General features: G+C 51.1%; 1 protein-coding gene across 1 annotated transcript; it reads left to right on the top strand.

Annotated features, from left to right (window-relative positions):
• The first annotated feature begins 1282 nt into the window (after positions 1 to 1282).
• On the top strand, positions 1283 to 7315 carry GAL (galanin and GMAP prepropeptide). The gene is made up of 6 exons (XM_055315083.1): positions 1283 to 1354; positions 1552 to 1632; positions 2367 to 2421; positions 5326 to 5412; positions 5795 to 5872; positions 7079 to 7315. Exons 2-6 carry the CDS (start codon positions 1552 to 1554, stop codon positions 7147 to 7149), a joined length of 372 nt encoding a protein of 123 aa, XP_055171058.1. The 5' UTR covers positions 1283 to 1354; the 3' UTR covers positions 7150 to 7315.
• Positions 7316 to 16953: the final 9638 nt, after the last annotated feature.

Genomic DNA, 16953 nt, shown 5'->3' with positions numbered 1-16953 from the left:
ATGCAGTGTGTGGGTGGGGGCCTCTCTCTCCAGGTAGGACCTGGGTTGGGGTGATGGGTGTGGGGCTCACCAACACAGCAGTGATGTGGGCCGTTGGCCGTTGAGAGCTCTCCCCACAGGTTTCAGGGTTTCCCTGTGTGGCCTGATGGGGGCTCTCCAATCAGAGTGTGGGGGCTCTCCCCTGGGATGATGGGGACTCTGCCCGGTGATGGAGGCTCTTCCTGGTGATGTGGGAGCTATCTGTAAGGGTGATGGGGGCTCTCTGTGGGGGTGATGGGGGCTCTCTGTGGGGTGATGGGGGTTCTCTGTGGGGGTGATGGGGGCTCTCTGTAGGGGTGATGAGGACTGTGGGGTGATGGGTACTCTCTGTGGGGGTAATGAGAGCTATCTGTAGGGGTGATGGGGGCTCTGTGGGGGTGATGGGGGCTCTCTGTGGGGTGATGGGGGTTCTCTGTGGGGGTGATGGGGGCTCTCTGTAGGGGTGATGAGGACTGTGGGGTGATGGGTGCTCTCTGTGGGGGTAATGAAAGCTATCTGTAGGGGTGATGGGGGCTCTGTGGGGGTGATGGGGGCTCTCTGTGGGGTGATGGGGGTTCTCTGTGGGGGTGATGGGGGCTCTCTGTAGGGGTGATGAGGACTGTGGGGTGATGGGTGCTCTCTGTGGGGGTAATGAAAGCTATCTGTAGGGGTGATGGGGGCTCTGTGGGGGTGATGGGGGCTCTCTGTGGGGTGATGGGTGCTCTCTGTGGGGTAATGAGAGCATCTGTAGGGGTGATGGGGGCTCTCTGTGGGGGTGATGGGGGCTCTCTGCGGGGTGATGGACACTATCTGCAGGGTGACGGGGGCTCTTGCGGGGTGATGGGGGCTCTCTGCGGGGTGATGGACACTATCTGCAGGGTGACGGGGGCTCTTGCGGGGTGACGTGGAAGCTATCTGCGGGGGTGACAAGGGCTCTCTGCAGGGTGACGGGGGCGGCTTCCCCGCGGGGCTTGGGGTCTCTCCGCCGCCCCCGCCTCTCCACCGGGGCTCAGGGCCACGGTGCTGGTGCGGGCGCCCCGCGGGACGCGCTCCCATCACTCCCGCCCACCTCGGTTCGGCGGGGGCGCGGGGGGCGGGCGCCGAGCTCCGTGACGCTGCGCGGCTCCGCATAAATAGCGGCGGCCGCCGGGGCCGCGGACACGTCGAGGGCGCCCAGCCGCCGCGCTTGTGCCCGGGGGACCCGAGGCCGCGCCATGCGGTGAGCCCCCCCGGCCAGACCCGACCCCCCGACCGGACGCCCGGACCCGCCGCCGCCGCCCCGGACCCGCCACGACCTCGGGACCCCCCCGCCGCCCCGCACCCGCCGCCGCTCAAGGTACAGCGCGCCCCGGGGCCCCCGCGGGAGGCAGCCCCGCCCCGCCCCGCCCGCCGGAGGTTCCCGGGCCCCTCGCCCCCCGTCCGGGCCGGGCCGGCGGCGCACAGCGCTCGGGGGCGCCTCCTGGCCCCTGCGGCCGCTCCAGCCCCGCAGCGGCCCCGCCCGAGCCTCGGCCCGACGTGCGCCTTCCCTTGCAGATGCCGGGCGGCTGCGCCCTCCTGCTCGCCTGGCTGCTCCTCGCCGCGGCCCTTTCGGCCACCCCGGGGCTCGGGGCACCGGTGAGTGCGGGCGCGTGTCCCCCGCTAGGGGCCAGGAGGGTGGGAGCAACAGTCGCGCGCGCCGGGCGGGCTGCGGGGGGCGGGGGCGCGGGGCGGGGTGGGGGGACGGGGTGGGGGCGCGGTCCCGCCGAGGCGCTCCGAATCCCCTGGCCTGGCGCCCCTGCCGGCGCACGACCAGCTCCTCGCTGCAAATCCGTTAAATCGGGGGGCTCCGTACTTGGCTGCTTCGCGGAGTTACCGGCAAGGCTCATTTCATTCCATTCAGCAGCGGCTCAGTTCCGCGGGGAGGGAGCCGAAGCCGCAGGTGCCCTCCACGCCTGTGTGCTCTCATGGCTTAGAAGCAAGTGGGTGCACCCTGTGTTTGGGGGTTGGGGCCCTAGAGTGAATTACTTGCCAAAGCAAGTGTTCATGTGGAATACAGCTTTTGGGGGGCAAAGCCAGAATTCCTTGCAGCCTCCGAAGTGCATGCATTATTCAAATTCCTACACCATGCCTGGAAAGCCTGGTGGGCTTCCTTTAATATCCACTTCGCTTTAACAGGCTTACACCACGTGGCCTATTACGTGACAGTAAAAAAAAAAAAAAAAAAAGTTTTTGCAATGTGAATTCTACGATTACCTGAAGGGCAGCAGCTTCACAGACCACCGCAGTGGGCTATACAAACCGAGCCTGCCCGTTGGGGCTTCTTTGAACCCCTGCAGCCCATACCTGACATGACTCTTCTCCCATTCGAGGTGAAGGAGAAGAGAGGCTGGACCCTGAACAGTGCTGGCTACCTTCTTGGCCCACGTAAGTGACCCAGTGTGCGCGGCCCTCAGAGCCAAACCTGCTCTTGTGATGCTGACTGGAGCCACTTCCATGAATCCTGCTCTTTCTGGCATTTACGTAGCCAGTCCGCATTCTGTTACGTGGATAGAGGGACGTGAGGAGGCGCTCCATGAGACTTTGAGGCAGGATGGCTTTCCATGCAGGTTAGGGGGTCAGGGATTCAAATACTTGCCACCTCCCTGGGGGGGGCGCCCTTCCCCGTGCCCTGCCGCAAGCCTTGCTTGCAACAAATGGGCAAATTCCTGGGTCCCTTGATCAGCGCCCCCACCCAACCGTCCTCCTAGCCTTGCTTTTTCTTACTCAGGCATCTGTGCAACACAGAGCAGGACTTAGGTTATTACTGAAAGATCAAAATGCCCACGGTAGGAGGGGAGTGGTGAGAAGGAAGAGTCTGCAGCGTGTGGGTTGGTGGGGTCACGTGACGAACACGTGGAGGTCTCACTGGGTCTGACAGAGCGTGGGGCCTGGGCTGGGGCCGAGGTGGGGTGGCAGGAGGTGCGTCCACATCCCTCACAGTGGGCCCTATGTGGAAACCGGTCAGCTGATCTGAGTCCTAGAAGGTTCCCAGAACGGGCCTGCTTCCCGCAGTCTGCTCATTAGCACTTTCTCGGCTTCAGAAGGTCAAATCTGGGCAGTGTGGAGTCGGAGGACGCTTTGCCAACTTGCAGTAGTCCATCAGGGTACTGGGCCGTCCTTGGCCTTAACTCTGCCGTGAATCTACCAGCTAAAATGTGCAGCCAGGGTGGGGGAGTGGGCGGGGGTGCACGTGTGTGTGCACACACCTAGAACCAGAGCATGGCGTTCACCTGCAGCCATCATTTCCCAGACCTTGCCAGCCTGTGAGTAGACTAATACTCGGTGTCCTGTCCTTGATTTGACACCGTTTGGACACAGTGTGACTGGAGTGCCTTCAGGATGCAGAGAACCCATGGACCCAGAGGTGCTGGGGACTTCAGAGATCCCCTGATGTGGCAGCTGCGTGTAGATAAGCACGCCAAGTCCAGGGCTTGCTCAGGGCTGTGGAATTCTTAGTAGGGGCAGGAGGCAGCAGGTGTGCACAGGCAGGTTCTGCCTCCAGGTGACCCAGGCCCCAAAGGGCGCAGCTCTGGGACCCAGAGGCTGTGTGCGTCCATGCCTCCCCTCGCTTGTCCTTAGCCCCACTCTCTGCTTCCTGTTTGTCCTCTGTCTGCAGTGGCACCTTCGGATTTTAATTATCCTAAAGGAGAGGACCAGAGGAGACCTTTTATTTCCCCCTCCAATCACTTACATGCTCATAGCTCTCAAATTTGCAGACTTGGTTGGTTTGGGGACAGCTGTCAACCCTAAGAAAAACAACCCTCCCCTATTTATGTACAGCCTTCTGCCCCAGGAAAGGAGGCAAGCAGCATGTAGGTCGCATTCCCTTCCCACCAGCGTAACTGGGAAGGACCGTGCCTGTTTAAACTAGCACAGGGCTGGCTCTTAATCCCACCACTTGAACAGACTTTTCTCCCACGTAGATGGTGTCTCTCTGACGTTCAGGAGGATGCTCTGAGCAACACGGGCATAGAAATGACCAAGACAAGCAGGGGCCCCAGGCAGGGCCTCTGGGTGCCCTGGTGTCAGGTCAAAGGCAAGGGCAGGTCCCCACATAGTCCTGTCACTGTAAGTCGTGTGACCTCGCCGGCAGGAGGGGCATATGGGCTCAGAGGGCGCAGGTTTTCCAGAACCTTCTGGAACCCTGAGCTCTGTTGCTCAGAAAGCATCTCATCTCTGTGTGCTTCTGACCCAAGAGAAAGAAGGAACCCTTCCGCAAAGATCCTCATTCATGTTACTTTGAAATATTAATCTGTTCGTCAAGATTTGGATCTTGAGCTAGAAAACAAGCTCTTGTTTACTATCAAGCTTACATCTCTGTCAAGCTGGCTCGCCAGAGGCGGCACCTGCAGACGAGCTTATCAGGATGCTTTATAGCCCCAGCGCACCCCGTTTCTGTAGGCGCACATGGGGGACAGGGGACAATGACCACGATGGGGGCACGACACCAGGGGCCTGGTTCTTCCTGCCCCCAGGGCTGTGCCACGGCCTCTGGCTTTCTCCTGCCTCGCCTTGCAGACAGATGCCACAGCCCCGCTCACCCCGTCCTCATGGCCTCTTCTCCCTCACCCCCAAAACACCCCAAACCCGGTGCTTCTTTCCCTGCTGGGCCCTTGGGTTAGCACCTCCTGCTTTCCTTCCGAGCTTCTCAAGGGACTGCTCTGCTTGCAATCATGACTCCCTCTTTTCACACCAGCCAACATAGGCGTGAGCACACACACGCACGCACGTGCACACACAGTCATTTAGCCCCCCTGCCCCGGCTCTGGCTGGCTTGCTCCAATCCATCTCCCACACAACTGCCGGGGGAGCTCTTAGAAGTCTGATCAGTCTGAACTTCAGTTCTTCAGTAGCCCCCCCATTTTCAGGGCCATAGGACCCCAGCCCGTGGTCTCCCTGAGAGGTACCCAGCTCACCTGCCAGCACCAATGGGACCACCTCAAGCCCCTCTCCCTGGGCTGGGAGAGGCACCAGCCGCTCTCCCCAGGGCCTGTCCAGCTCTGCCAAGCGCTGTGCTCCCTCTCGCTTCCCTCCTGGCCCCGTGGGTTCCTTCCTCTGGCAGAGTCCCTGCACCTGAGCGGGGGAGGTCCGTGCCTCTGGCATTGGCACAAGTTTGTGGTTCCACAGAGAATGATATCTCTGCTGCTATGGCTTCCCTACTGTGACTTAATATTGACCATCCAGTTGCCTACGCGCTTTATAAGCAGCCAGTGTGTCCTCCTTTGGGAGTGAGGAGAGTGTAATTATACTAACAACTGTCAGGTGTTTTCCTCTCCGATTTGCAAACAGATGCCATTGACAACCACAGATCATTTCATGAGAAGCCTGGCCTCACTGGCAAACGGGAACTCCCACCTGAAGACGAAGGAAGGTCAGGTGAGAGAACCTGGGTCACCTCACTGTCCATCACCCCCCCGGGGCACACAGGGCAGTGGGGCATCAGGCTCCTGCCACCCCCTACCCCAGCCTGGTCTGGCCAGGTCTGCCAGCTGCCAGGACAAGTACAAGACCCAGCATCAGCATCCTGTGCCCCAGGGCGGCCACAGGGGCAGAGTCACTGGGCTCAAAGCCTCAGAAGAGTTTGGCCTTGACCAGACCCCACCCCCACCCCCACCCCCACCCCCGCACTGTGCTAAGTAAGGCCCTCGGGAGGGGTCATGGCCAGTCCACCGGCTTCCAGATGCCCAGCCTCCGCAGATGGAGATGTGAGATACAGAGCCCCGTGCAGCAGGTGGCAGACGCCGATCCTGTTTTCTAGGAGGCTTTGCCGGGCCGCTGTCGGAGAATGCTGCTGTGCGCATGTTAATCGAGTTTCTGACTTTCTTGCGTGTCAAAGGTACATGAAATATTACCAATTTTAAATTCCACCTCTTAGAGCCCCGCACACATAAAAAGCCTATCAAAAGACGATTCCGTAGTCTTGGGAAGTAGCCAGCCATCCGCTCACATTCCTAAAGTCAGGGCAGTTGGTTGGGATACTGCCCCAGTCCCTACAGAGGGTCATCAGAGCCTTGGGGGACCCAGGGACAGAGAGAGCATCTGGCCCCACTCCCTCGCTGAACGAGCCATACTTGGTGGCAGAGTGACAAGTGCTGCAGTTCCCCGTAGGCCATCTCAGACCACACCTCGTAAGCAGGTGAACTGACCCATATTTCAGATCCCAGTTTTTGTTTATGCAGCCTTCCTGCAGAGTGGACCTCATTCCCATCTCAATAGTCTCCCCTCTAGACCTGGTATCTTCCACGGTGCGGGTGAGGCCTCCCTGTGGGCCTGTTTCTGCCTGGCCCCTCTGCACGGAGCATCAAACCGCTCCCTGGGAAGGCACCAGGACAGAGGTGGCAGTGCCCCAGGAGCCAAGTAAGGGAGACAGGGATAGGGGGGTTCTCCAGGAGAGACATGTTTTATCAAGTTTTACACTTACAATTTTGTTGTGAGTTTGGCAGAGTTGAGACTAATTCTTGACTTCTGTTTTGATCCATGTGCTTTTCTGGCTGTACCCATGGCTGTAGTTAAGGAGTTCAGGTGGGCGTGGGAGGGAGGAGGTGAAAGGCAGGTGGCTTCTTCCTTGGAGCCAACCGTGGGCACGGAGACTGCAGAGGAGGACTTTCCAGCTCAGAACCCATAACCAAGTCTGCCCTGTTGGAGCCCTGCCAAACCTGCAGGGGACTCTCTTTCCCCGGGGAAAATCTCCTGGTGACTTTTCCTGCAAGGGCAGATGGATTCTTCTGGGGACTTGTTTTTCACTTTGCTCTGTTAAGAATTTTGTAATATGGAACTTCTTTCACTCAGAGGTACCCATCTTTATTAGCCAAACAGGAATTATTCTTCATTAAAGTGAGACTTTAAGAGCCCGACAGTTTCAAATGCATAGTAAGTGTGAAACTTAAATCAGTAAGAGGTGAGAAATAGGAAGGGTTGCCCTGGATTTCGGGTCTGATTCTGGGACCCTCCAGAGAATGACACAGTGGCTCTGGCATGTGTGCTGAGTGTCACTGTCCCTGGTGCAGACGGTAGGGCTCTGACTGGCGCTTCTTCGTTGCAGAGGCCGGGGCCCTGCACGACCTGCCCGACCTGCCGTCTGTGGTCTCCGCAGAAGATGTGGAGCAGCCCTGATGATGCCCTTGGGCAGGTTCCTCTGTGCCATGTCGCTTAAGGTCAAAATTGGACACGATGGATAATCTTGTGCCAACTTACGGTGACCAGTCCTGTCCCCTGTGCTCTGATGCTGTGTCGTTAGGATTTTGTTGTGGAGATTCTTTTCCCTTTGGTAATTATTTTGAGCAGCAAAATAAAAAATAGCAATGGCTTTTGGGTGTCCTTTCCTTCTATGTGTGTGTATCTGTCACCACTGCCACCAGTGCGTTTTAACAGATAAAGCTTGATTATAATCACGAGCAGCAGAGGAAATCCTAGCGTCCAGAGCATCTCTGAGTGCTACCTGTTGTCATGCGTGCCCAGGGGACACAGAGTCACCTTGGTCTTCAGTGAGTCAAACACAACCACGAAGAGAAGTCCACTACCCACACAATCAAAACCAGGATGGACAGAAGCCCTGGCTGCAGGGAGCTGGCACTTTATAGAGAGATAGGAACAAAAACCCTAAAGCAGCCTTAACCATAGTGGCTGAAGGAAATACGAGGTGCCTGTGACAGGGAGACAGAGGAGGAAAGTCCTAACCAGGGGGCGGGGGCAGGGGCCGAGGTGGGGATTGATGTAGCAAAATTCATGTGGCCAGGGCAGAAAGCCAGGTGTCTAAGAAACCTCAGCTACGTGAGGGGCGGCCTGGGGGATGGCACAGTAGATGTGGGGCGGGTCCTGGGACAGAAACAGATCACACCAAGCAACAGATCACGCCAACAACAGATCACACCAAGCCTGTTAACAGTGACTGGAACTTGTGAGTTTTAGAGCCTTTTCGGGGGCAAGTCTGAGCAGGGGGAGGGGGAGGGACACCTTCCAGGGCCCTGCCCTCCAGCAGTGGCTCTGCCCCCTGTCGCACAGCACCCTGGGGTGGGGGGACACAGAGTTTGGAGGCCCCCCACCGTGTTCTAAGGCTCCTCCAGGTGAGAATCCAGGCCAATTGCCGATTACCCAGCCCCTACTGGCAGGGCCCCAGCCCTTGCGTCCTTCTGCCCACCCTGTGAAGCTGTGTCCCCCACCCCCCAGGTTCCTGCGGCTCCCACGGCTCCCACACGTGGTTCCAAGACTCCATCAGCTCTGTCCTCCCCCCCGCATGCGCTGTGCTCAGACTTGGGTCACTCTCCCAGCTCAGTGTGCAACAGCAGCCACCGGGTCCTCTGCACACCCAGCCACACGGGCATCTCTGGTCAGTATCTCGGTATCTCGGGTCGCCACCGGCCTCCTTTGTCCTCTCTCACACTGAATACTCTTTAGTTCTCCCAGACCTGGGAGGGGCTTGTGGAACCACAGCTCACCCGGCCCCTCCTCTAGTGCCTCCTCTTGGAGTCTGATTCTGGGGAGCGGGGGAGCCCAAGCTCGCCCTCCCAGCAAGTGCCCAGTGCTGCTGCTGGTCAGGGGCCACACTTCTGTCGTCTGCTCCCCAGGGAAGGGAAGTGAGGGACCGAGAGAGGTTTGGTACCCTCAGTGGCCCAGCAGCGTGATGGATGAATGGACAGTCCTCACGGGGCATCTGTGGAGGACACTTCTCCACTTCCAGAGAGAACGTGGCTGGAACGGGCTACAGCCAGCCTGGATACTTCAGCTGCCGACAATGGCAGAATTTTTAAGACAAAAAGTCCGCCAGCCATGAGGGGAAGTGAAGAATTTATAGGTAGTTCTGACAACAACCCAGATGACCTGCTGAGTGAAAGAGGAAGGAGAACGAGGAGGTTATTTACCTCCTTGAGGAGGCAGCTCTCTCCATGCCATGAAAGTGCAGTCATGAAAGCTGACTGACATCAAGACCCTTCTTCCACAGTTTGAGGCCGAGGCCGGGGAGCCCCTCCCCAGTGTCTGTCCAGAGCCTGAGGAGGAGAGTCTTGCTCCTGAGGCCCCTGGAGAAGGAGGAAGGGGAGAGGTGTGGGGGGCTAAGGAGTCCCAGTGCAGGGGCAGAGTCTCAGAAAGACATAAAAGATCACAGCTGATTACTGTGCAGCCCATGAACTTTTGCTTTAATACACTGCAAAGCAAGACGTTCTGTGCTCCATTTTACAGCCTGGATTTCACCCTATTTTATCCATGATACAAACTAAGATGGCACTAGAAAGCAGAAAGCTTGACCACCTCTGATCCAACTTTTAAAGAAAAGTTTGCTGATTTCTGCTTTCAGGAAGATGGAGTAGATGTAATCCTTCCTGATTCCCTTGCTAAGTACAACCCTGGACATTTTGTATAAAGCAAGCATAAGACTCTGAAAGGTCAAGACGAGGGAAGACCTCAGAACCCAAGGATGATACAGTGGTGAGTTCTAGGTTTTCTTTTTGTCTTTGTAACAGAGTAAAGCTGACTCTCTCCATCTTGATATATGGGTTAATGTAATTCTTACCAAGGAAGAGGAGGAACAGACAAGTTAAGCACCAGGAGAGAATATCTGCAAACCACATGTCACATTAAGGGATATCCCACCAAGGATATATTTCTCTGAAGCATATAAAGGTCTCTCAAACCTCAACAGTGAAGAAAACAAATAATCCAATTTTAAAAATGGGCAAAATACAGGAACAGACATTTCACTGAAGACATACAGATGGAAAATAAGCATATGAAATGAGGTTCAACATCGCTAGTCCGTAGGGGGATAAAAATTAAAACCACAATGAGATTCCACTAAATACCTATCAGAACAGCTAAAATAAAAAAATAGTGATACCACCAACTGCTAGCAAGAATGCAGATAAAGTGGATCACCCATCCACTGCTGTTGTAAATGTGAAATGGTACAGCCACTCTGGAAAACAGCTTCATAGTTTCTTTAAAAATGAAACATGTAGCTACCATTCAACCCACCAATTATACTCCTGGACATTTAACCCAGATGAATGAAAATTCGCCTGCACACAAATGTTCACAGTAGCTTTATTTGTAATAGCAAAAAAACTGGAAACAGCCCAGATGTCCTTTAATGGGTGAATGGTTAAACTGCCATCCATCCACCCCACGCACCTACCATTCAGCAAGAAAAAGTAACAGACTACTAAGCTATGCCCCAATCCAGGTGAATTTCCAGAGAATTCCTCTGAGTAAAAAAAAAAAAATCTTAGAACATTACATACTGTATGATCCTTTATATAGCATTCCTGAAATGATGAAAGTATAGAAATGGAGAACAGGTCAGTGGCTCCCAGGGTTTAGAAAGGAGGATGATGGATAAGGCTCTATTTTTTTTTATTTTTTTTATTTTTTTATTTTTATATATCTTTTTTAATTTTTATTTATTTATGATAGTCACAGAGAGAGAGAGAGAGAGAGAGAGAGAGAGAGAGAGAGGCAGAGACACAGGCAGAGGGAGAAGCAGGCTCCATGCAGGGAGCCCGACGTGGGATTCGATCCCGGGTCTCCAGGATCCCGCCCTGGGCCAAAGGCAGGCGCCAAACCGCTGCGCCACCCAGGGATCCCATGGATATGGCTTTAAAGGATGACTTGGGAAAAATAAATAAATAAAGGATGACTTGGGGATCCTTGAAGTGGTGGAAATGTTCTGCATCTTGACTGTATCAAAGTCAGCATCCTGGTTGTAATATTCTACTTAAGTTTTGCAAGATGTTACCATTGGAGAAAACTGGATAAAGGGTGTATAGCACCTCTCTGTATCATTTATTGCAAATAACTATGCATCTACAATCATCTCAAAATAAAAAGTTTAGTTTTTTAAAAGCTATTCAAATATATTTTAGGGCCCTAATATGTTCACAAGTGAATTCTACCAAACATTTAAGGAAAAAATTATTCCAATTCTTTATAACCTTTTCCCAAGATGGAAGTATATCCTAACTCATTCTATGAGGCTAGCTTTACCCTAATACCTTTTAAAACCAGAGATATTACAAGAAAACCACAGACCAATATCTCTCATAAACAGAGATGTAAAATCCTTAACTAAATATTAGCAAATCAAATCCGATAACATATAAAAAGAATTACACACCATGACCAAGTGGAATTTATTAACCCACATATGCAAATCTGGTTCAACATTCAAAAGTCGGTTAATGTAATCATCTCATCAACAGGCTAAGGAGGAAAAAAAGTCACATGATCATATCAGTAGATATAGAAAAAGCATTTAGCAAAACCTAACACCTATTTATAATTTTCAGCAAACTAGGAATAGAGGGGAGCTTCCTCAGCTTGATATAGGATGTCTACCAAAAAACCCTATAGCTAACATCACACTTAATAGTAAGAAACCAAAAGTTTTCCTGCTAAGATAAGGAACAAAGCAAGGATGTCCCCTCTCATCCTTGGGGACACTGTAGTGGAAGTCCTAGCTAGGAAGGAAGGAAGTCCCAGTCCTTCCAAGAAGTCCTTCCAAGAAGGCAGGGAAATAAAAGGCATACAGATTGGGAAGGAAGAAATAAAACTGTCTTTGTTTGCAGATGACATGACCGTCTATGTAGGAAACCAGAAAATCAACAACAAGAACTCCTGGAACTAAAAAGCAATCATAGCAAGGTTACAGGATACAAGGTTAATATACAAAAGTTAATTGCTTTTAGGGACACCTTGGTGGCTCAGTCTGTTGGGTAACCAACTCTTGGTTCTGGCTCAGGTCATGATCTCAAGGTCATGGAGTTGAGCCCCACATCCTGCTCCATGCTCAGTGGGGAGTCTGCTTGAGAGTCTCTCTCTCTCTCCTTTTCCCTCTGTCCCTCCCCCCTGCTCTCTCTCTCTCAAATAATAAATAAATCTTGGGGCAGCCCCGGTGGCACAGCGGTTTACCGCTGCCTGCAGCCTGGGGTGTGATCCTGGAGATCCGGGATCGAGTCCCACGTCAGGTTCCCTGCATGGACCCTGCTTCTCCCTCTGCCTGTGTCCCAGCCATTCTCCCTCTCTCTCTCTCTCAATAAATAAATAAATAAAATCTAAAAAAAATTAAAAAAAGAAAGTTTTAAAAAATCAATCTTAAAAAGAAAAAACTCACAAAAGTTCATTCCTTTCCTGTATAACACCAATGAACAAGTGGAGTTTGCAATTAAAAATATATCATTTATGTTAGCACCCCCAAAAGTGAAATACATAGGTACAAATCTAACAAAACATGTACAAGATCTATATGGAGGAAACTACAAACTTTGACGACAGAAATCAAAGAAGTGCTAAATCACTGGAGAAATATTCCATGTTCATGGATAGGATGACCCAATATTTTGAAGATGTCCATTCTTCCCAACTTGATCCACAGAATCAATGCAATCCCAATTAAAATCTCTGAAAGTTATTTTGTAGGAATTAAAAAACAGATTCTAAAGTTTATATGGAGAGAAAAAGACTGAGAATATCCAACATGATATTGAAGAAAAAGAACAAAGTTGAAGGATGGACTACCACCCGACTTGAAGACTTTCCACAAAGCTATAATCAGGACAGTGTGACGCTGGCAAAAGAATAGACAAATAGATCAATGGAATGGATTCAAGAGCCCAGAAATAGACGTACATAAGTATTGTTAACTGATCTTTGCAAAGGAGCAAAGGCAGCACAATGGAGCAAAAACAGTGTTTTCAAGAAATACTGCTGAAACAGCTGGACAACCACATACAAGAAAAGGGTGGGGGAATCTAGACACATCTTACACACTTCACAAAAATTGAAACTCATAGTAAACCATATACATAAACATAAAATCCAACACTCTAAAACTCCCATAACACAGAAGATCTAGATGACTTTGAGCATGGCCATGACTTTTTAGATATAACACCAAAGTCACGATCCATAAAAGAACAATTAATGAGCTGGACTTCATTAAAATTTAAGACTTCTGCTCTGCAAAATCACTATTGAAAGAATGAGAAGACAAGCCACTGACTGGAAGAAAATATTTGCAAAATGCATATATATATGATAAAGGACTGTTATCCAAAATACACAAAGAACTCTTAAAACTCAGCAACAGGAAAATGAAGAACCCAATCAAAAGATGGGCAAAAGACCTGTGCAGACAAGTTGCTAAAAAAGATACACAGAAGGCAAGGCAAGCAAGCACATGAAAAGATGCTCCAGGTCGTGGGCCATCAGGGAATTGCAACAGAAAACAACTAGATATGGCCGCACACCTAAGGGAATGGCCAGAGTTCGGAACCCTGACAGCACTTGACTGGTGTTGTCACCTCTGCCCTTCTGAGCCTGGTGGCCTTTGTGGGGAGAGCTGCAGCAGGAGCTGCCTCTGCCCCTCCAGTGCTCTTCTCTTCCCCACACTGATTCCCCAGGCACCATCTGCATCTTAGAAGAAACTTCCACCTTTACTTCCCTCAATCAGTGTCCTCTCCTAGTTCACGTAATAATTTATCTCTTGTGGTTTTAAGCCGCAACCCCACTGGAATTCGACCAGCCTCAGTAGAACTTCAGGGAATTAGTGCAGGGTTTTATAAGGAGATGAAGAGCTTCAGAGCCAAGAAGAGGACTACACACAGGTTTCTGCTCAGATTCCCCAGGCAGCAGAAGGTTCTGTTTCCTATGTTCTCATGTTTTCTGTATTGTGTACAAGCTTGTGGTTAATTGAGGGAAAATTTTCAGCATGTGCAAATAGAAATATGTATTTGGTCTCTATGCTGTTTCCTAATAGAGCTCATAAAGCCCTTGTAATTTCTTGGGTGGTAGGAGTGTCTTTTGTTCTAATGAGGCAGCTCTGGGTGGGCTCCTGGCTGGGGGCTTGTCACCAGAAAGACCAAGCCACACGCTCCAGGGAGGAGAGGGGGCTAGAGGCTGAGTTGATACTTGATTGTGCCTATGACACGAAGCCACCATAAAAATCCCTAAAATACAGGGTTCAGAGTTTTGGGGTTGGTGAATGCCACAGGCCAGAGTGTGGCGCCCCAAGCTTCACAGGGACAGAGTGCGCTCCTGAACCTTGCCCTATGTACTTCATCCTCAGGTTGCTCATATGAATCCTTCAATATCCTTTACAATAAACTGGTAATAGCAAGTAAAATGTTTCCCTGAGTTCTGTGAACTGTTATAGCAGATTTTCAGACCCAAAGAGGCATTCCCGGAAGCTTCCAACTACAGCCAAATCAGACAGAAGTGTATGGGTTTTCCTCAGGACCCAGTACTTGCAACTGGTGTCTGGCTGGTGTCTGAAGTTGAGGACAGTGTGCGGGGACTGAGCCCTTAACCTGGGTCATCCGACACTAACTCCAGGAAGTTAGCGACATAACTAAATTGAGTAATATTAGGACACCCAGTTGGTGTCCAGAGAAATGGAGAATAGATTGGTGGAGGGGATATGCCACCTGTCTCATGTCTAACTATTATTCTGAGGGGAGAAGCGGCTTTCTTTCAGCATGTCATGTTATGACTTCTTTTCGGATTCTCGAAAAGGCAAGCTTTAAGCTAAGCTGCATTTGGGGAGGAACGACACCAAAAAACCCTCTGAAAACCCAGCAGATAGTCTCACCCTAATCACAGAGGCAGCCGAGTTATTAGTAGATACAGGAGAGAGCTACAAGGCAGTTCATTTTGCACAGCCACATCCAGAAGTAAGGCATGCTATGTTTATTTTTATATAGTTTTAAAATGGCCTTGGCTCTTTACCAGCAACAGATGATGTACTTCTTTTATTTTTAAAAAAGATTGTATTTATTTATTTATGAGAGATACACAGAGAGAGAGGCAGAGGGAGAAGCAGGCTCCCTGCAGGGAGTCCAATGTGGGACTCAATCCTGGAACTCCAGGATCATGCCCTGAGCCGAAGGCAGGCACTAAACCACTGAGCCAGCCAGGCATCCCAGATGTACTTTTAGATCTTTAAGTCATCCTATGTAACTGTCACCTTTGGGCATTACACTGGCTTGATACACGGCTCTACTTGGCTCTCACTTATCATACTGAATTTTCTAAAAGCTGTATGGGCTTACTAAATTCTCCTTGGCGAGAAGCTCTACAGGGATGGGCCTTCCCTTAATTTTCAGGCTTCCGCTCAGTATAGCTGGCCACAGAGTATCCTGGCCTGGCATGAAAGGTCCCCTGCCTCACATGAACCTGGGCTCCGGCCAGGTCCTGGGTCGTGCTGGGTCCCTGACCCGAAGGCTGTTGCTCATCTTCCTCCCTGGCCAGGACATTCTTGGGGCTCTGTAGGTGACCACCCCTGGCTTCGGGACCTCTATAGGCAGCTCTTTATCTCAGAATAGTTCTGGAGAACAGTGTTCCCTTTACCTCCCTCCATACCTGTGCCATGCGGCTCTAGAGCCTCTAAAATGTGCCGGGTGTGCGCAGAGATGTGCCTGTAAGATGCACGCTGGACTTCAAAGATGTGGTACATACAAAAGAATGTGAAATACCTCAATCATTTTTATTTTGATTACACGGTGACATGACTGTTTTGAATATATGGGGTTAGATAAAAGATTGCTAAAATAAATTTCACCTACTCCTCTTCACTTTTTCAAATATGGCTCCTAGAAAATGTGAAGTGACTGGTAAGGCCCTGCAGACATTGCCACTGGCAGCATTTCAGGACAGACGCAGAGGAAAGGCCGCCCCCCAAGAAGGGGATCAGGAAGCCCTGGTTCAGGACCCCACCAGCGCTGAGGGTGGAGTGGACGGGTCCCCTCCAGCAGCATCCCTCCCACCCCTTCCCAGATGCACAGGGGGCTGAAAGTGCCCCTAGCCACGGGGCACCCAGGCCTCTGCCTTTGGCCTGTCACCATGAATCTCCATCCGGAGGAGCCAAAGGGGAATTGAAATGGTGAAGAATTAAGTTTATTTCTCTACCTCCAGGGTTTCCCATCAGAACTTGCTGTTCTGAATACAACTCTACTGAACGCCAGCCAGCCGCTAGGCCCCTTGCTTATGTCGGTGCTGTGCTGGCAAGTAAATTTTCTAAACATACTCTAAGGGGCCAATGCTATTCATAAACACAGAACAGGATGAATATATTTATAGTTACTAAGTTAATTACAACAATGGAAGACATTTGAAATTTTAATCGTTTTGCTTTTTCAAAAGAACTAAAAGAGAGTCAACTTAATAACTAATCTTACCTGCTGGCTTCTGCAAACTAGTTACTTCAACCATATTTTAACAAACAGTAATAATATTAGAACAGTAATTAGGGAGAAGTTAATTGGATAATAGAGCTTTTCCACATTCAAATGAAAACACACAAGAAACTAGATAAATTTCAGCCCCATAAGTATGACCCTACGGCCTGTGTTTCATGGTGGCCCTAAGGGAGACAGAGCATTTGTGTGACTCTGGGAAAATGTTCACACTCAGGAATTCCTCAAGGGACTCAGGGCTGTTGAGAGATTTTACGCTGTATCTTAGCAGCCCATCTGGAGAAAGTATTTCAAAATAATTTTAATAAAAAATCATTATGGCTTTTTAGGCAGAGATGCCTCGAGAGGAAAATTTGCAAGACTGGGTGAAGCCAGTGGGAATGAACTGCTATTTCTCTCCAGAGCCCACTTCCTCCCTCCATCCCTCATTGTTAATACAGACAATCCTCCCAGCATCACAGGAATCCACGCTCTCTCTCCAGGGCCAGACAACAACGGTTAGTTGTGTCTGTGCTTCCTCAAAAGCCGGGGTGAGGGGGCGTTGATCACCAAGACCCTCACCCATTCTGAGTAAATCCCCTTGGCACCCGGATGCAGAGGGAAAGCCTGACCTCAGTGACACAGCCATTGATGCAAACCCGGCCTCGTGTTCCTCAAACCACCTCTCAACTATAGATTTCTTTCCCTTAGAATATTGAAGCAAAATCTATGTGCATTCAGATTTTACCATGCTGTAACG

This window comes from Nyctereutes procyonoides, unplaced genomic scaffold (assembly GCF_905146905.1).
Source record: "Nyctereutes procyonoides isolate TBG_1078 unplaced genomic scaffold, NYPRO_anot_genome, whole genome shotgun sequence".
Classification (NCBI taxonomy): Eukaryota; Metazoa; Chordata; class Mammalia; order Carnivora; family Canidae; genus Nyctereutes; species Nyctereutes procyonoides.
The sequence above is the reverse complement of the archived record's forward strand: the minus strand, read 5'-3'. Positions and strand labels throughout refer to the sequence as shown.